This window comes from Staurois parvus, unplaced genomic scaffold, assembly GCF_062004578.1.
Source record: "Staurois parvus isolate SC_StPar_1 unplaced genomic scaffold, SC_StPar_1.0 ptg000698l, whole genome shotgun sequence".
In the NCBI taxonomy this organism is placed as follows: domain Eukaryota; kingdom Metazoa; phylum Chordata; class Amphibia; order Anura; family Ranidae; genus Staurois; species Staurois parvus.
In genome coordinates this window covers 7619227-7640642 of record NW_028318494.1, presented here as the reverse complement: position 1 = coordinate 7640642, position 21416 = coordinate 7619227, and the positions used below count along the sequence as shown (strand labels likewise).

General features: G+C 42.1%; 1 protein-coding gene across 1 annotated transcript in view; it reads left to right on the top strand.

Annotated features, from left to right (window-relative positions):
* Positions 1-21416, top strand: part of WDR93 (WD repeat domain 93) — a 105317-nt gene that overhangs the window by 27588 nt on the left and 56313 nt on the right. The window contains exons 9-10 of the mRNA XM_089653105.1: positions 2646-2713; positions 6539-6625. Of these exons, the coding sequence (XP_089509231.1) occupies positions 2646-2713; positions 6539-6625 (155 nt within the window). The remainder of the gene's footprint in view (positions 1-2645; positions 2714-6538; positions 6626-21416) is intronic.

Here is a 21416-nt window from a genome sequence, read left to right as displayed (position 1 = left end):
TCAGGTTATTGTTTGCTACATGTGTCCAACTTGGAATTTGCGTTTACTTAAATGATTTTAGAGCAGCTTTTTACCCCAGAAGAATCCATGAAATACCCTCAATCTTTTTACCCCAGAGGAATCCATGACATAATTATTAGGTCTCCAAGAATCCCTGCTCAAACTAATTAAATGGGGGTCAGTGGAAAAAAATACCTCTTGTATAGGTGGTCAGTGGGAAGAATGCCGCTTTACAGTAGTGGTCCGAATGCAGCCCTTACACATAGTTAAAAAGATCATTGCTATCATGCAGCTGGCCTACCCAAGCAGTGTTGGTCCCGGAACTATGCAAGCACCATCAAATGGGAGGTCAATCAGCCACCGCTGAATCAACCCCAAATAACCTCTAGGGGAACCCTGGTTATGAATGGCTTCTCTAGAGCAGTGGTGTTCAAACTGTGGCCCAGGGGCCAGATGTGGCTTTTTGCTTGCCTTTATCAAGCCCTTGGAGCACTATTCCTCCCACTGACGCCAACAATGGAGCACTATTCCTCCCACTGACGCCAACAATGGAGCACTATTCCTCCCACTGACACCGACAGTGGAGCACTATTCCTCCCACTGACGCCAACAATGGAGCACTATTCCACTGACGCCAACAATGGAGCACTATTCCTCCCACTGACACCGACAGTGGAGCACTATTCCTCCCACTGACGCCAACAATGGAGCACTATTCCTCCCACTGACACCGACAGTGGAGCACTATTCCTCCCACTGACACCAACAATGGAGCACTATTCCTCCCACTGACGCCAACAATGGAGCACTATTCCTCCCACTGACACCGACAGTGGAGCACTATTCCTCCCACTGACACAGAGAGTGGAGCACTATTCCTCCCACTGACACCGATAGTGGAGCACCATTCCTCCCACTGACACCGAGAGTGGAGCACTATTCCTCCCACTGGCACCGAGAGTGGAGCACTATTCCTCCCACTGGCACCAAGAGTGGAGCACTATTCCTCCCACTGGCACCGAGAGTGGAGCACTATTCCTCTCACTGACACCGAGAGTGGAGCACTATTCCTCCCACTGGCACCGAGAGTGGAGCACTATTCCTCCCACTGGCACCGAGAGTGGAGCACTATTCCTCCCACTGGCACCGAGAGTGGAGCACTATTCCTCCCACTGACACCGAGAGTGGAGCACTATTCCTCCCACTGACACCGAGAGTGGAGCACTATTCCTCCCACTGACACCGAGAGTGGAGCACTATTCCTCCCACTGACACCGAGAGTGGAGCACTATTCCTCCCACTGACACCGAGAGTGGAGCACTATTCCTCCCACTGACACAGAGAGTGGAGCACTATTCCTCCCACTGACACAGAGAGTGGAGCACTATTCCTCCCACTGACACAGAGAGTGGAGCACTGTTCCTCCCACTGACACCGAGAGTGGAGCACTGTTCCTCCCACTGACACCGAGAGTGGAGCACTATTCCTCCCACTGACACAGAGAGTGGAGCACTATTCCTCCCACTGACACAGAGAGTGGAGCACTGTTCCTCCCACTGACACCGAGAGTGGAGCACTGTTCCTCCCACTGACACCGAGAGTGGATCACTATTCCTCCCATTGACACCAACAATGTTGCTCTACTCCTCTCACTGACACCTACAATAGGGCATTATTCCTTCCACTAATATCAATGATGAATTATTTACTCCCACTGTTGCCAAGTCATTTTTTACTCTCACTGGCCACAGCCCCCCCCCCCCCCCAAAGTTTGAAGGGCAGTAAACTGGATCTTTGTTTAAAAAGTTTGGAGACCCCGAACCTAGGTTGAAGAGCATTCCTCCTTTAGTCTGTTGTTGCTGGGACAGAGTCCCCATTAGAGGATATCACCTCACCTTCTGTTCTGGTCTAATATCCAAAATTTTGGCATTCTCATTCTGACAATGGACACCTGTCAGAGTGTGAAATTCCACAGCGGAGACACAGACAGGAACTCATCCGTGCTCTATCCAAAACTAGGGAAAAAATGTTTGCTTGTACATACAGTTTAAAGCGATTTTTAAAAGGTACATTTTTTTTTTTTTTTTGTGGAAAATAACAAACATGTCTATACTTACCTGCTGTGTGCAATGGTTTTGCACAGAGCAGCCTGGATCCTCCTCCTCTTGGGTCCATCACAGGCTCTCCTGGTTCCTTCTGTCTGTCTGGTACCCCCACAGCAAGCAGCTTGCTATGGGGGGACCCACTGCTCCATGTATTCATTCACACGGAGCCGCGGCTTGGCCTCCCCCCTCCTTATTGGCTGACTGGCTGTGATTGACAGCAGCGGGAGCCATCAGCCAATGAGGAGGCAGAGACCCGGGGCAGCAGAGGCTGTCATTCACACCGCTAGATTGCAGTGAGGCTCAGGTAAGTATTGAGGGGAGTGGGGGGATGCTGCACACAGAAGGTTTTTAACCTTCATACATAGAATGCATGAAGGTAAAAAGACTCGAGCCTTTACAACCACTTTAACACGAATAGGAAAGAATATTTACATCGAGCTGATCTCTTTTACTTGTGTTACTAAAAACGAAATTAAATTCCTGTGTTGATTCCACGTTGATGCACATGTGACTTGTAAATAATCTTTCTGTTTTGTTCAGGCACACCATGTTTCATATACTTCAACCAAATAAAATACTGCACAATGATACAGAAACCATGCAGTCAGGTAAGTGTGTATTTTTACTTTTCTACTCACTAAGGCTGGCCATAGATTATGCATATTACCATGGGTTGAAGGAATGAACCCAGTCAGTATTGAATGGACAATCCCTCCTACTGCATTATTGTATTCTAACAGCGGGAGATTTCCTAGCCATCAGAATACAATGATCATAGCGGGTGGTTATAGTTGCTGGCAGTGATCGTACGAAAAAACACCTAACAGGCTGATTGTACTGAAGGCGATTGATAGACCAGCCTGCCCATAGACCAGGGGTGTCAAAATCAGTTTCATCAGCATTATGGTTGCCCTCAAAGGGCTGGTTGTATCTGTAAGACTAGATGTCTAGAGCACCCCACCCCCCAATATCAGATGTCAAAAGCCCACCCACCATCATAATTCAAGACTCCCTCACCCTCCCTTAAATCACCGTGCACCCCCCTTACCTTGTGCTGCTGGGAAGAAGCTGGCTGGGGAGCTGGGAAGCAGAAAGTGCAGGGTCTGGGGGGAGGATCAGAGGAGGACTGGAGTGAGCTGAATGCTGAGACCAGGATAGGCAGAAACAATGGGGTGCAGAGAAGTGCATGATCTAGTGGAGGAGTTCTGTCCTTCTCTCTGCTGCAGAATGGTGAGGGTGGAGACAAGGGGGGGCTGCAGCTGCAGGAGAGGTACAAAGACCACATGAAATGGCCAGGTGGGCCAGATTTGGCTCGCAGACCTTGTGTTTGATACATATGCCATAGATGATTTGAAATTTGTTCGGTTCCTTCTGCACTGGTCAAATTTCAGCTTAAGGGCTCATTGACATTAGCAGTTGAATGCACAGCTGATGGCGTGGTCTGGGAGGAATAGTGCAGATGTGCCAATCCTGGAGCGTCGCACTGTTAATTTTTCTTTATGTAGAAAATGTATTAAAATATCACAAGTTAAGTTTATCGAACATACTATGTGGTGGTATGAACCGACAGGACAGGAAAAAAGGCTTTTTTCCTTGTCTTGCATTGGCACTGCAGTGTGCAAGACTGTTACAAACTCTGTAAAATTGGATTCTTAAAACGAGTGATAAGGGGAGGAAAACATGGGAATACGAGGCCTAAAGCACCACCTTCTGGCTGAATAGAAGGCTACACAATATTTATATGCAATGTTTCACATTTACCTGCCTAATAAAAGGAAAAATTACTTAACTACGTATAGCCATAATAAATAAATATATTATTTAAATATTTAAAAACAAAAACACTATATGTTTTTTCAAAGAATAGATGCCCACAATATGTAGTTTAACATTTTAGAATCAAAAATTGTGACAGTGTAGTCTTATAACTAGTAACCAAATGCAGCAGAGTCTAAGGCTGGCCATACATTATACAATTATCTGGAGATTTTTGGTTTAGATTTACCAAAAAACATATAATAGGAGGACAAACCTAAACAACACTTTCAGTTGTATCCAATTAGGCAGGCCCTTGCACTACACAGTTGAAGGTAAATCTAAAGGAAATTGGGCAGAAAATTGGAAGATAATTGTATAATGTATGGCCAGCCTAAGACCATGTTGTTCCTGACAGCGTCGGCATGGTTCACGATTATGTGACCACCATGACAGCTGATCATGATGATTACATGGGTTTGTTTACTAACTTGGCCACTTCAGCTGCTGGAAAGAGGCAGATGCCTTAATAAAAAAATGCCATATTTTTATATTTTTTTCAGCTTACAATAAAAAAAAAGCCTTTATCTTCTTTTTTGAAACAATGTAAAAATTAAGTTGGCAAATTTGTCTTGCAATTACTGTGAAGTTTCCTGTTTTGCTGTTTTGTTTCCTGTTTTGTTATTCTTTTTAAAACTTTTTGCTGTCTTAAGGCTCAGTTCACACTAGTGTGACTTTCAACACATAAAGTCGCATGGCCCTCTTATTCCTCCTGTATTATATTGTATTGTAACTTTCCTTGTCTGCCCTCATGTTGTAAATCACTGTGAAAACTGTCAGCGCTATATAAATCCTGTATTATAATAATAATAAGTCAAATCCCATTTATTTTAATGGCACCCATTCCAATCTATGTGACTATAGTCATAGCGTCTTTAAAGAAGGTTCCAGCACTATTTTGATGCAGCTTTGTTGTGACTTGAGTGCCATAGAGTGTAAAAGTCACCTGAAAGTTGCACTATGTATTGTGCGACTTTGGAGTCGCATGTAGTGCGAACCGAGCCTCAAAGACCTAATGTTCTCATGCTGAAAATGTATATATTACTATAATGGTACAGGTTTGTATTGCTGTAAAATGATGAATCATTTATTAGATTTAAGGGTTGTTACCATAAATAATGCTGTAAGTATGTACAGACCTCACAGTGCCCAGTAAATGTGGGAGTCCAATCAAAACTTTTTTTTTATTGTTCAGTGTTTAAAATGTCTGCCAGGTTTTTCTTTTTTTTCGCAGCCTGTGCCCTTTTTTTTTTTCTTACAGTGATGTGTACAGCAGTAAATACAATACATACCTTCTGTGTAGAATTTGGAAGGAGTAGAACCTCTGACAGGTAGACCTCCTTCCAGTGCATAGGATAAATCTCCCATTAGAGGACACAGGCAGCAGTAACTTCCTGACAGCAGTTTTTTGCCATCTTGGTTGGAATTTATACTTTAACTCAGCCATTTTCAACCAGGGTGCCTTCAGGTTTTTTCAGGAGTGCCTTAGTAAAAATGCCTAAAAGTGGCCCAAAAATTGTATACAAATCAGCAGGTGGATCAAACCTGCCTTTTAGTTGTATAAAGCCACAGGTTTCCATTGTGCACAGGGGCGGACTGACCATTTGGAAACTCTGGCACTGCCTGAGGGCCCGGGGTCAGTAGGGGGCCCCATGAGATGCCCCTGGTACCTTTTTTCATAGGCTTTTTTGAGTTTGGGCAAGGACACAGGGGTCCCATGATCCCCTATTGCCCAGGGGCCCCATGAGTTGTCAGTCCGCCCCTGATTGTGCACCATTACAATGACATCATTGGTTGATGAGGAGGACGTCCGGTGCCTGCTCAGAATCCTTGTTTGCCCCTCTCCGTCAGCACTGGGGTCACATTAGCAGAGTGAGGGAGAGAAACTGAGGGAGAAAAGAAACATTGGATTAGTAGTCAGTACCAGTATGCAAAGGTGTGTTTGCTTGGAAGAATAAATCATCTCTAATGTTGTGTGTCCTATATGTGTGGATGTTGCTGCATTCAGTAAAACTATTCGTTAAATTTTTTTTTTTACATATTAGAATGGGTTATGCATAAATTTAAAGGGTTCCTTAAAGTAGAAGTATAGGCAAAACATGTTTTTGTTTGTTTTTTTTTTTTTCATTTTGGATAGCGTAAGGGAGGATTATAACCCCTGTTAGTTTATATTTTGCCATCCGTGTCCCATTGGAGATATTTACCTTCACTTCCTGTCTCATAGCCAAAACAGGAAGTTAGAAAATCTCTGCAAATTAAAGGAATTCCTTGGGGACCCCCAGGTCACAAGAACTAGTGTCCCCATTTGGAGATTTCCCTCTATTACTTTTCTGGAGACAAGCTCAAATTTGGGGTTTCTTATACTTTCACTTTTGATGATAATGGTAAACATGACAAATTTTCCCCTGGCACAGACTGCAAAAAAAAAAAAAAAAAAAAAAACCTGAGGGGTGTACTTTAGTTACACTTGTGAAATGGTGCTGTACCTATGGTTTTTGACCACTAGATGGCGCTACCAGCTACATTCTCTATTCATTTTTGTTTGAATACACAATATAAACATAAAATATACCGATTATAACATTCTGTTTAAAACCCATTTATTTCTCTTTCTGTAGCTTTACCTAATGCCATAAGTGTGCACTGGAGTGGATGCCACAATTTCTTCATCTACCCGCTGGCCAAATCTCTTAAGGATAAGGCAGGTAAATACTTTTAAATACCTATAACAATTTGCTGGGTTAGAAAAAGAATAAAATATAAAAACAATATTATATAAAAGTATTACTGCTAAACCTCCTAAAAGATGAGTTTTGTGAATTTGTGTTCCTTTAAGGATTTTTTTCAGAATTCGGTTAATTGAAGCTACTAATATAATGTTTACATATATATTACATAATTTTTTTTTTTTAAAAGGTGTTTATTTATTTTGCATTTATAAAACACAAACAATACCAAAAAAAAAAAAGAAACAAATGATAACAGGAACCCCAAACTAAAACCTTAGAGCAAGGGTACACAGAAAGGGATCAGAAACAAATAACAAATTATTGCCAGGCCATGAGCCCTTTACAGAGAACAGTAAGAGTTACAAAACAAAAAACAACAACATAACAGATCAACCATCAAAAAACAGTCAAACACACACAGCAGACACAAACAGCCACAAACACCCACACCATCAATTATACAGTTACATAATTAGTCTGGTTGAAAAAAATACATCCATCCAGCTCAACCCACAGATGAAAACAAAAACAAACAAATACACAAATAGAAAACCTGCAAATACACAATCCTATACCTACAGTTGATCCAGTGGAAAGCAAAAAACCCCAAGAAAGCATGATCCAATTTGCTCCAGCAGGAGGAACAAAATTTCCTTCCTGATCCCCCAAGAGGCAATTGGATATTCCCTGTATCAACTTTACATATACAGTGCCTTGAAAAAGTATTCATACTCTTTAAAATTTTCCACATCTTGTCATGTTACAAGCAAAAACGTAAATCTATAACCTAACCCTGCTTTAAACTTCTCCACAACTTTATCCCTGACGTGTCTGGTGTGTTCCTTGGCCTTCATGATGCTGTTTGTTCCCTAATGTTCTCTAACAAACTTCTGAGGGCTTCACAGAAAGCTGTATATATACTGAGATTAAAGTACACACAGGTGGACTCTATTTACTAACTAGGTGACTTCTGAAGGCAGCTGGTTCCACTAGATTTTAGTTAGGGGTATCCGAGAAAAGGGTCTGAATATAAATGCACGCCACACTTTTCAGATATTTATTTGTAAACAATTTTGAAAAATATTTATCATTTTCCTTCCACCTTATAATTATGTGCCACTTTTGTGTTGGTCTATCACATAAAATCCCAATAAAATACATTTACGGTTTTTGTTGTAACATGACAAAATGTGGAAAATTTCAAGGGGTATGAATACTTTTAATGAGTAGGCCACAACCAGTTCTTCAGGGAGTTTATTCCACATTTCACCGCTCTTACTGTGAAGAGGCCTTTCTGTATTTGGAGGTTAAATCTCTTTTCCTTCAGACATAAAGAGTGCTTCCTCGTCCTCTGTGATGCCCTTATCATCACATCATATCCCCCCTTATGTATTATACACGGAGATCATATCCCCCCTTATGTATTATACACGGAGATCATATCCCCCCCTTATGTATTATACATGGAGATCATATCCCCCCTTATGTATTATACATGGAGATCATATCCCCCTTATGTATTATACATGGAGATCATATCCCCCCTTATGTATTATACATGGAGATCATATCCCCTTTATGTATTATACATGGAGATCATATCCCCCTTATGTATTATACATGGAGATCATATCCCCCCTTATGTATTATACATGGAGATCATATCCCCCCTTATGTATTATACATGGAGATCATATCCCCCCTTATGTATTATACAAGGTGATCATATCCCCCCTTATGTATTATACATGGAGATCATATCCCCCCTTATGTATTATACATGGTGATCATATCTCCCCCCCCCCCCCCTTATGTATTATACATGAAGATCATATCCCCCCTTATGTATTATACAAGGTGATCATATCCCCCCTTATGTATTATACATGGAGATCATATCCCCCCTTATGTATTATACATGGAGATCATATCCCCCTTATGTATTATACATGGAGATCATATCCCCTTATGTATTATACATGGAGATCATATCCCCCCTTATGTATTATACATGGAGATCATATCCCCCCTTATGTATTGTACATGGTGATCATATCCCCCCCCCTTATGTATTATACATGGAGATCATATCCCCCTTATGTATTATACATGGAGATCATATCCCCCTTATGTATTATACATGGAGATCATATCCCCCCTTATGTATTATACATGGAGATCATATCCCCCCTTATGTATTATACATGGAGATCATATCCCCCCTTATGTATTGTACATGGTGATCATATCCCCCTTAATCTCCTCTTCTCAAGAGAAAGGTGGTGGGCGGAGGCAGTGGAGGGCGAAGTGGAGAGTTGAAGGTAGAGAAGAGTTGATGGGGACTGGATGATGAGGTGTTAATGAGAGTGATAAAATAGGTTTACTTGGCAGCGTGGAGGCAGGAGTAGTATTTTTGAAGGGCAGATCTATATTGGTTGAAATCTTTCTGAAACCTAGTCTTGCACTACAGGCGCTCAAGAGCACGGCTAAGTTTTTTCAGACTTCTGGTGTTCTCTTTTTGGCAAGATGCATTGTTTATCAAAAAATAATTCCTGCCTGAAGAAGAGTAAACTCTGCAGATGGATGCAACTCCATGGGTACATAAGGTACCATATTTTTTGCTCCATAAGACGCATCTGACCATAAGATGCACCTAGGTTTTAGAGGAGGAAAACAAGAAAAAAAATATTCTGAACCAATGGACTGCAGACATAGTACAGGAGATGACCAGAGACTTTGGACATAGTACAGGAGATGACCAGAGACTGCGGACACAGTACAGGAGATGACCAGAGACTGCATACACAGCACAGGAGGTGACCAAAGACTGTGGACGTAGTAGAGGAGATGACCAGAGACTGCGGACACGGTACACGGGATGTCCAGAGACTGCGGACACGGTACACGGGATGTCCAGAGACTGCGGACACGGTACACGGGATGTCCAGAGACTGCGGACACGGTACAGGGGATGTCCAGAGACTGCGGACACGGTACAGGGGATGACCAGAGACTGCGGACACGGTACAGGAGATGACCAGAGACTGCGGACACGGTACAGGAGATGACCAGAGACTGCGGACACGGTACAGGGGATGACCAGAGACTGCGGACACGGTACAGGAGATGACCAGAGACTGCGGACACGGTACAGGAGATGACCAGAGACTGCGGACACGGTACAGGAGATGACCAGAGACTGCGGACACGGTACAGGAGATGACCAGAGACTACTACAGATGACCAGAGACTGTGGACCTTTGGGGAGGGGGGGGGGGGGAGCGGGTAGCCGAATTTGACAGGTACCCGCTCCCACTTTCACAGAGTTGAAAACTCTGGCCTGCGTCAGCTAAGCAAGTATCGCACCCTCAGGGTCTCCAGGTACCAGGGGGAAAGCAATCCTCTCACCAGCAGGGGGAGCCTGTCTCACCATACATGCAGTGGCCACCAGGTCATCCTTATATGCCTTGAAAAGGGGGGGGGGGCTCGGGAGTAACGAGCCAGAACACAGAAGAATCTGATAGTGTAGTACTTTAATGGAAACCACGGGGGTATAATATACAAGCATAAACTCACATGCAGTAGTTGAAAGGCTGGCAAGGAGAAATCAAAATGGCCGCCGTCCGTCCACACGAGGGCCGTGCGGTGCTACGTCACAGGATTTAGGGCACCTCGCTAACGCGTTTCGTGCTCTTGCACGTTCTCAAAGGGAGAGATTCATGTAATATCCACCGTATATACTTTATTACTCCAGAAATGTGCCTCCACTATTCCACACATCATTACCACACAGGAGCCCAATCTGAACCTGAAGGAATCAAACTGGAAAAAGTAATTTACACTGACACACACACTATCTGTGCCATACAGTTCCCAAGAATTGCAGTGTATAAACCTGATGGTACAGATGCTCATCAGATAATTTGATCTGCAGACACCTCCTACAATGGGTGTACCAGTTAAACTTAGTATATAAAATGGAAGAGCTAATCTTCTGGGAGAAAGCTGTTCAGAGTTGGATCCCACAAACCTTGATCCACTGGGTACTGTTCTAGTCTTCAAGCAACTGTTAATTTTCTTAGCCGGTATAGTACTAGCATCACAAGTTACCATGGCTTTTCTGATCTTAAAGTATAACTAAAGGCAAAACATTTTTTTTTAGTTTTGGACAGACTGAAGATTAGAACACCTGCTAGGTTTTATTGCTGTCTGCGTACCCATTAGGGAGATTTATCCTCTCTATTTGCCCTGTTTACCCTTATCACTGAAAGCGAAAGTAAAAGTAAATCCCAAATTTTAGGTTGTCTCCAGAAAAGTAATAGAGGGGAAATCTTCCACTTGGGATGCTAGTTCTGTTGACCTGGGGGGCCCCAAAGGATTTCCCAAATTAGTAGGGATTTCCTCTTACATCCTGTTTTGGCTATGGGACAGGAAGTGAAGGGTGAAGGCAAATTTCCTTAATTGGACACAGATGCAAGATACAAGAAAAAAATTGACAGGGGTCATAACCCTGTCTTTTTTTTTTTTTTTTTGTGAAGTGCCGTCAACTTGGGTCTGAGTCCTGGTGACTTAAATAAGAGTTTAAAAAGAAGTCGGTTTTGTGCTAGTTTGAGATCTTGCGATGTCATCTCCACAGCTGTATTCAAAGTGTCCAACCATCTAGTTGTTGGTCTCTCTCTTTGCTTTGTGCATTTGATCTTCCCAAACATGATATCCCTCCTCAGTGATTCTCTCTCTCTCTAACAATGTGACCAAAATAGGACAGTCGTAACTTCATCATGTGGGCTTTTAGTAACATAGCAGCCCAAATGATGAAGTTATGACTGTCCTATTGTGGTCACATTGTTACAGAGAGATCACTAAAGAGGGAAATGATGTTTGGGAAGACAAAAGGCACCAGGCAAAGAAGGAGACCAACTACTAGATGGTTGGAAACATTGAATGCAGCTGTAGGGATGACTCTGGAAGATCTCACCAGACCAGCACAAAACCAACTTCTTTTTAGAACTCTCATTCATTAAGTTGCTAGGACTCTGATTTGAATTGACGGCAAACACTCCCTTACTGTATACCAGTGCTTCTCAAATAGTGGGGCGCGTACAGGGATGGGCAGAGGGCTGCTGTCTCTTACCTGGCTCCCACGATGATCCATCCAGGAAGTACTGCTCCTTCCGTCACTCTGGCCACTCCCTCACTCCTGCCGCTCGGCTCCGCCTCCTCACCGGTGATTGGCCGTCAGAACTGTAGCTCAGGAAAGGTACACAGGCGGCCAATCACGGGCGAGGAGGCGGAGCCGAGCGGACCCGCGAAAATTGAGTGAGGGAAAAGCCGGTAAGTGTGCAGTGCAGAGGTGCTGCTGCAACCACATATGCTGGCTGCAGCAGCACCATACTGCAACAGGGGTCAGCAAGTGTCATTGGTGTCAGTGGGAGGAATAGTGCCGCATCATTGGTGTCACTGATACTAATGATGGGGCATTATTCCTCCCACTGACACCAACAATGGGGCACTATACCTCCCACTGACACCAATGATGGGGCACTATTCCTCCCACTGATACTAATGATGGGGCATTATTCCTCCCACTGACACCAACGATGGGGCACTATTCCTCCCAGTGATACCAATGATGGGGCACTATTCTTCCCACTGACACCAATGATGGGGCACTATTCCTCCCACTGACACCAATGATGGGGCACTATTCATCCCACTGATACCAATGATGGGGCACTATTCCTCCCACTGACACCAATGATGGGGCACTATTCCTCCCACTGATACCAATGATGGGGCACTATTCCTCCCACTGACACCAATGATGGGGCACTATTCCTCCCACTGATACCAATGATGGGGCACTATTCCTCCCACTGACACCAATGATGGGGCACTATTCCTCCCACTGATACTAGTGATGGGGCACTATTCCTCCCACTGACACCAATGATGGGGCACTATTCCTCCCACTGATACTAGTGATGGGGCACTATTCCTCCCACTGACACCAATGATGGGGCACTATTCCTACTTATAACAATTTTATAGACAAATGATACTATTTACAGTCGCGCGGGGGGGCGCAAAATGTTTTCTTCTTCCTAGGGGGGGCATGACAGAAAATAATTGAGAAGCACTGCTGTATACAAAATTTAGAAAAAACTATTTCCTATAGATCTACTGGGATATTACCTGCCTTTTTTCCTTTTTTGTTCCCTTTTCATTCCCTCCCTTTCATTCCATCACTTCCCGCTTTTCACTGTTCACATGGTTCTCATCACTAGCCCCTTATTTCTTCTCTTTTCTACAACCAAGAATGGCCAATGCATATAGAAATATTTGTAATATAAAAGTAACCACATCAATATCTTTTCTGTAATAGAACTTTTTTATAGTTCAGTAGGGTTCACCATTTTACTGTTACCAAAATATTTCCTATATAATACAAGATCCATGAAAACTAGACTACGAGTTATGGATTATACTGATGTGTTAAACCATATTGCACTCTGTTCCCAATGATATGTTCAATGTAAAATGTCATACTTCTTCTTTCTAATTGTAAACTATTAAAACTGACAAAGCAGTATATGTGTAATATGCTGGAAGCAGACATGCCAAGATAAATGCAGACGGTACCTATAGCTTGAGTTATACATTCATTTTTAGATATAGATTTGTTTATATGTTTATTCTTGTTAGGTCCATGTTTTAGTCAGAATGTACTATTAAGATTATTAGACTCCCACATTTGTCTGATGTTCTTGTATATTAGTTGTTTGTTCAACATTACATGATTTATGGATTGTTATACATCCAATAGTATTGGATATGTGGTTTTGAACTATGACCCCAACCCGGGGATACTGTATTGATATGGAGATGTCCCTGTTGTTTTTACATAGCTCTGATGAAGGGGCAGTTTTGGCTACTCTTTCATTTGTCCCTCTTAGACACGTACGATTAATTTTGTTATGAATCGAAATTCAGACATTTTCATTATTCAGAGATTTGAATGTTTCTGAATTTCCAAAGCACAATAGTAACAAATTTCAGTGAATCCAAAAGAAATTATATTGAAATGAAGTATTTGAATTTGAAAATGAATTTGAGAATAAATTTAAATTCGAAAATGGGTTTCAATTCGGAATGGAAATAAATACAGTAAGGTATAAATCTGAAATAAGATGAAGATTCCTTCTTAGGCTGCTGAATAGCATAGAATAAAACAGAACAGAATAAAATAGAATAGAAAACAAAGGAATACAATGGAAAAGAATAGAATATTAAAGAAATAGAATAGAATAAAATAGAATAGCCATTTGACCTCCAAGCCTTTTTCTGACACTTTTTGTTTACATGCAGAAATCAATATTTTTTGCTAGAAAATTAGTTAGAAGTTAGAACCGCCCAAACATTATATATTTTTTAAAGCAGAGACCCTACAGCATAAAATGGTGGGTTTTGCAAATTTTTATGTCATATGGTATTTGCCCAGTGATTTTTCAAACACAATTTTTTTGGGAAAAAATACACTTTTTTGAATGAAAAAGAAAAACCATAACCCAATTTTTCGTAAAAATCTAAAAGATGATGTGATGAGTAAATAGATACCAAACGTGTTATGCTTTAAAATTGTGCACGGCTGTGCAATGGCAATAAAGGTTGTAAATTGTACTATCCATAGATGACGCTTTGAAAGCCTTTACAGGTTACCACTTTACACAGGAGTGCTAGAATTACTGCCCATGATCTGACATTCACGGTGATTCCTCACATGTGGGATGATCACTGTTTGCATGCGTGTGGGACCAACGCGTGGAATGGGAGCACTTTACTTTTTTTTTTTAAATTTAATTACTAATTATTTTTTTTATATTTTTACATTGTTAATTTAATTTTTTTTTTAATAACTTTTATTGCTGTCACAAGGAATATAAACATCCTTGTGACAGCAATAGGCAGCTGACAGGTACACTTTACAGAGGGATCTGGGGTCAATATGACCTCATATCCTTTTTCTGCACTTAAAAGCATTCAAAACACCAAGATCAGTGTTTTTGAATGCTTGCAATTATCTTAAAAATGGCACTGTTTAGTGCCATGTAAACTGGTAGCGATGTCAAGTCATTGCTTCCGGGTTACTGTAGCGGATAGCATATCAAAGCCGATATTGGCTTTGTTCAGCAGTCTGGCTAGTGGTAGATGTAGTGGCTGGTAGCTCGGATCTCCCCATGTGACGGGAGAGCCCAAGAAAGGGGGGGAGGGGGAGTCCCCTCCTGCTACTTGTAAAAGCAATCGAACAGTTTTTAGCTGCTCCAGTTGCTTTTACAAGAGAGTCAACTGCGGGCTCTAAAAAACGGTAGGTGCAGGCATCATCCCAGTATAATTGCTTAAAGTTGGTCTTCAAGTGAAGAGAATAGAAAATAAAAGAATATTGTAGAAAAGATTCTAATAAAATAAATTAAAACAGAATAGAATGGAAAACAAAAGAATATTATTATTATTATACAGTATTTATAAAGCGCCAATGGTTCGCTCAGCGCTGTACATTACAAAGGGGGACAGAACATGTGACAGAACAATACCAATACAATGCAAAACATGAGGGGATCGAGGGCCCTGCTCTTTGGAGCTTACAATCTAGGAGGGAGGGGATGGTGGTACAGGAGGAGATAGCTGTGGGGGATGGAGTGGTAGGAAGAGTGGAGGAGGTCGGCAAGTTAGCAGGGGGTGGGGTAGGCTTCCCTGAAGAGATGGGTTTTCAGGGTGCGCCTAAAGGAGAGGAGAGTAGGTGATAATCTGATGGGTTGGGGCAGGGAGTTCCAGAGGAAGGGTGACACCCTGGAGAAGTCCTGGAGGCGGGCATGGGAGGAGGAGACCAGGGAACTAGAGAGAAGGAGGTCTTGTGAGGAGCGGAGTGTGCGTGTTGGGTGGTACTTGGATATTAGGTCAGTGATGTAGTTCGGGGCAGTATGGTGGACGGCTTTGTACGTCAGCGTTAGGATTTTGAATTTGATCCGTTGCGCAATCGAAAGCCAGTGGAGGGATTGGCAGAGGGGGGTGGCGAAAACGGAGCGGTTGGTAAGGTGAATGAGTCTGGCAGCCGTATTCAGGATCGACTGAAGCGGGGATAGCCAGCGGCGAGGCAGGCCAGTGAGGAGGGAATAGAAAAGAATAAAACAGAAGAGAATAGAAAACAAAAGAATAGAAATTAGTAGAATAGAATAGAAAAGAAAAAAAAAATTGAAAAAAATAAAATAGAATAAAATGGAATATAGCCGTCTGTGGAAATTTGAGTTTCAAATTTTGAATTTCAAATCGATTTGAAAATAAAGACTATATGAAACTAACCCGAATAGACAAAAACTGATTCTGAAAATGAGAAATTCTAACATTAGCACTATTAATAATTACATTCTGCAGCATGCCTGTCTACTGGAGTTTGATAGGACATGAGTTACTCTCCTACCTGACCTCTCCAGAGCCAACCATTCTATATGTACAGCAGTGAAACCCCAGCTCAACCTCATCTGAGATCATGGGGTGCTTTACAAGTGGGGTCACACTTTTCATATCCTGGTATGTAGGGATGGGGACACTTTTCCACGGCACTCTCCGGATCAGCTTCCCGGCCTCTTTGGCTTTCTAGGTGCAGAGTCCATTGATGTACCAAACTGGCTGGATCTCTCTGAAGAAGACAGTCCTTGCCCATCATCAGCTGCTCTACCGCAGCGGTGGAGGAGATCCAGATCTCAACACCCTTTGCTCTCCTTTGCCTGCAGAGCATGAACTGTTTCATACTGTACAGACTGAGGGCTAGTGTATTTGTTCTGCACAGCTGGACAGCAAATGTGAGTACCTGCTGTTTGCTTTGTATTCTCTTTCTGGAGACTGCTTTCAGACAAGAATCCATTGCCACACCCCTTGCACTCCTATCCCAGGGTGATACATTCTATTCTGCTGTGGACTGTTTTGGTGGGACTGTTTTCATGCTGTGTGAAGGAGTTCCCTCTCTTTACACCTGAGCTTTGCCTGGACTAGACATTGGACTGAGTGCCTTCATCCCCACCTGCATGGACCGAGCACTCTTCATGCTGTATGTCCCTATCCTTCCCATTTTGCTCGCCTAGTGTGAATGGCTATGACTTGAACTCTTACAGTGTGTGATCTATGGTTTTTGTTTTTTATGCTATGTAAGCTCCTCCATGTTTTACTGTTGTTGATTTTCCTATGTCTCTCTAGGTTACTGTATATAGATCTCAGGTGCCTATCACCATTGCTCCAGAGTGCTATAGCTCTGTTTGAAATGTTCTCTGTGCGTTTAACCTCCCAGATGTGTACTTGTACTTGTGCCACCTGTGTTTTTCCCAAGTTAATTTCTGGGGGCAGACCATTACATTGCTATCATTGCCACAAGCCTCATCTCATCTCAACTTGGCTCTCTTTAGGCTTGGCACAGTGTCAATTTTGCCTGAGCGCTAAGGCTAACCTAGAGGCAACGAACATTTTTAGGCAGGATCCTCTATGGCTGTTTGTTGATTTCCCTAATTATGTGACCAGTTTATTGAATCATACACCAAGTACAGCCTGTTAAACTTCACTCTACCATTCTTACTCAGTTATTAATATGTGTTCATATTTTGTTTGCTCAATTGTTTCTGTATTGGCTTGCTGGGAGGATCACTCTTCCTAATTTGGTTGTCACCCCTTGAATTTCCCTTCCTCCTCCCTGTTGTCTCTATTGTTTACCTATAGTATACTGTATGTCTCATGTTTACCATGCACGATGGCAATATTGCAGTCCTCCCACCTGGATCTTCTGTTCTCATACCTTCTCCTCATATAATAATATTATTTTTATATAATATATTAATTTATTATTAATATTATATTACAGAATTTATATAGTGGCAACAGTTGTGCAGTGCTTTACAACAAGAGGGCAAACAGTACAGTTACAATACAATTCAATACAGGAGACATCAGAGGGCCCTGCTCATTAGAGCTTACAATCTAAAAGGGAAGGGTCAACTGATACAAAAGTTAATAACTGTGGGGGATGAGCTGATGGAAAAATAAAAAGTACAGTTGTTAGGTGGAGACAGGATTTCCTTCTCCTTAAGAGAAGTTTTTTTCATAGGAATTCCATAGAATGGGAGAGGCTCAGGAGAAGTCCAGCCCTCCCAAATTGGAGGATTTCAGGTTTCCCCATTCGTACCGTAGCTACTCCAACAGTTCTAAATCCATTGTCCTAGCCAGGTCCCTGTCTTGAATGTTTGAAGATGTGATGGCAGATGCACAGGGCAGGTATCTTTTTCTGATGGGCAGGATCTATGGACAATTTGTTACTTTGGCATATGTTTACTTACCTAATACATCACAACTCACATTTTTGGAATCATGTTTGTCGAACCTTTCCAGTATTGCAGCAGGAAGATCATTTTAGGCGGGGACTTCAATGTAGCTCTTGATCCCCTAATAGATTCCTCTAGAATCCTCACATTTCTTTTATCCCTACTTAAAGAAATGTAAATTGTGTCTCCATGAGGCATTCTTCGTCGATGCCTGGCATTCTTGGCACCACAACTCTCAGGACTATACCTTTTTCTCCTCAACGCATTTATCCTACTCCAGGGTAAATTACTTTTTTGTGTCTCATGCCCTTCTGGACAACATCTCTGAATCCACTATTGAACTAATGCTCATCTTTGATCTTGCTCCAATCCTGATAATCGTTTATCTCACATCCTAACCATCTCAGAACTCCTGATGGCGTCTTAATGAGAAAATCCTTCAAGATGAGCAGCTGAAGGCTGAACTGCAGACAGATTTCTTTTTCTTTTTTGCTTTAAACAGTACCCCTGATGTGAGGCTGCTCTTTACCTGGAAAGGGTATAAATGCTTAATCAGAGGTTCTATCATTAAGTAAGGTGCTAGGCATAAAAAGGAACGCTTTGAGAAACTGAACTCTTTGATTTTGCAGCCCTTGATTACCTCCCTTGAAGCCCAACATAAAAAAACACATGATTAGATTGCCGACCAAACTGAAAGTCCTGCGGGAGCAAGTTAACTCCCTGCTTCTAAGGTAGAAGTGAAAATGTTATATAGTAGGCATATGTTTTACAAATTTGGTAATAAGTCTAGAAGGCTCTTTGCTTGGTCCCTTAGAAACCCTTCCACATAGGTCTTTGTTCAGTTACTTTCTCCTCAAGGCCATAAACTTACCAAATCCTCCAAAATTGCAGACTGTTTAAGGATTTTTACTCATTTGTATATAATCATTCTGATGCCGTAATGCATCTGCCTCCAGAAAATAGGGACATTTTCATCACCCATTATCTCTCGGAATCCTCTCTCCCCAAACTCTCTGGAGCAGAACACAAAGCCATTATTGGCCCAATTATGGACAAGGAATTCCTTTTTACTGTGAGATCCATGCCCTTTTGAAAGGTGCTCAGTCCAGATAATCTCACAAAGGTTTCCTACAAAACATTTCAACAATCTTAAGCTCATCTTCACAAAAGCATTTAATTCCATACTACAATGTCACCCTTCAGTCTTATCCAGTTTTGCTACTCCATTTTCTTACGAATGCTTTGGCTCTCTATGGACATTGAAAGGGTGTTCGAGTTAGCTGGCGGTTCATGAAACTTACCATCCAATAAATTGGGATTGGAACCGATATGTTGAAATGGATTAACCCTGATTTTGCCTTGGCCTATTCATTTTAGCCCTAGTGCTCTTAATACATCATATCAGTGTGAACCTGGATACTAAGGGAATGCAGGAACACAGGACGCAACGCAAAGTGGCTGCATACACTGATGACTTACTCTTTGTCTTTCTCTTGTCTACTGACCTGACATAACAGTTTCTAACCTGATAGAAGAAATGGACTCTTACTGTTAACTCTAATTACAAAATTAATTTCTTCAAATTAGCAGGGCTAAGTGTAAAAGTCTCCCTAGGCAGGCTTGTAAAGTTAAAATCAAACTTTCCATTTAAACAGATGGCCGGGAAACGTTTCTCATTCAGACCCCAACAACCACATTGCAGGAATATTTTCACCAGTTACTCTCAGCCATTCATAAAGATCTTCTGAATTGGCACGTATTCTCTCACACATGGTTCAGGAGGAACAGCATTTTAAAAATGAATGTGCTTCCCTGTTTAATGTACCTTTTCCAGACCCTCCCAGTAGCCATCCACCCAAACTTTCTACGCCAGATCAAAAGAGAATTCATGCAGTTTGTTTGGGCAGACTGCCCCCCCAGAAAAGAAATGGATACCCTTTGTTTGGGGGCTATGCGTTTCCCTGATCTGGTATGATACTATCAAGCTATCTTTTTGGCCAGAGTGTTGGACTGGTGCAAACATGCCAAACCATGAATTGGGTGACTCTGGAACAGGTCATGTCCCCTGTTCTTCTGGGAGCGTTCTCTTGGTTACAGTGTTCTTGTCTGGTGTCTGTGCAAGACCACTGTATGCTGGGTACTACACATAAAATCGTTCTCAAGGCTGAGCCAAAAACAATTGGCTCAACAATAAACTCCCCAACAATATGTACCCTGTGATTGGAAATCCAGATTTCCCGCCTGAGCTCCATGATGTCAGGTTCCATCCGTTCTTGCTGCCAAACAAATTTAGATTACAAGACTTTTGGGATAACAGGAGATGGAAATCTGTCTCAGCTATTACACTACTGATATGGCAGGCCTATCCAATTAGACACTATGTTCTTTCCATCCTGCTCCGACGAGCTACTCTTTTGATTCTTACTTCCTTTGAAAAAAGGTTATGCTAACACTCTACCCCTTAGGTGCAGTCTTTCAATTGTCCATGTTAATTGCTCCCCCCTGAAGACCATGTTCCCTTTTTTCTTTTTGCTCAAGAGAAGGATTTGCTCCAACTGACTCCTGACCAAAGAGATTTTATCCTCTTCTTTTTTTTTTTTTTTTTTTTACACACAAATCCTCTATTTCTTCTAGACTGAAGGATTTTGGCTACAAGTTACTCAGCACATGGTGTCAACATCCAGAAATATACGGTATCATTTTTATGGAACTCTATACCAAGTGTTGGAGATGAGGAGTATCCAGGAGTACAATACCACAAAGTTTTTGGACTTGTCTGCGGATCTGTCCATTTTGGTAAACTATTTGTACCCTGACCCAGGATCTCCGGGGTCTTAATCTTGATCAAGGCCAAGCGGCCTGCCTATTGCATCTCAGCTTGCTATCCAAGCTACTAGGGCTTGTGTCCTTGTTCAATGGAAATTCACCACGCGTCCCACAACAAGTCAGCGGATCTCGTCTGTAAACAATATTATGCACATGTAAGAACTCACTTCTTCTCTGAAGAAACAAGAAACCTGTTTTCGCAAGACATGGTTTAATTCACCTTTTCAAGTAAGTACAAAGAACTCCATGGCGTTGATTTACTAAAACTGGAGAGTGCAAAATCTGGTGCAGCTGTGCATGGCAGCGAATCAGCTTCCAGGGCTATTTTGTCAAAGCTTAATTGAACGAGCTGAAGTTAGAAACTGATAGGTTACCATGCAGAGCTGAACCAGATTTTGCACTCTCCAGCTTTTAGTAAATCAACCCCCTTGAGTCTACCCTTGCATAGACAGAGATGTACTGGATCAGAGAAGGGTAACCTCCTTAACATTTTCCTCCCAAAGCCCTTTTCCTCCCAAAGCCTTCTCTCGCTCCCTCTTTGCTCCCTTTTTCTCTTTTTTTTTCTTTTCTTCTTCCTTTTTCTA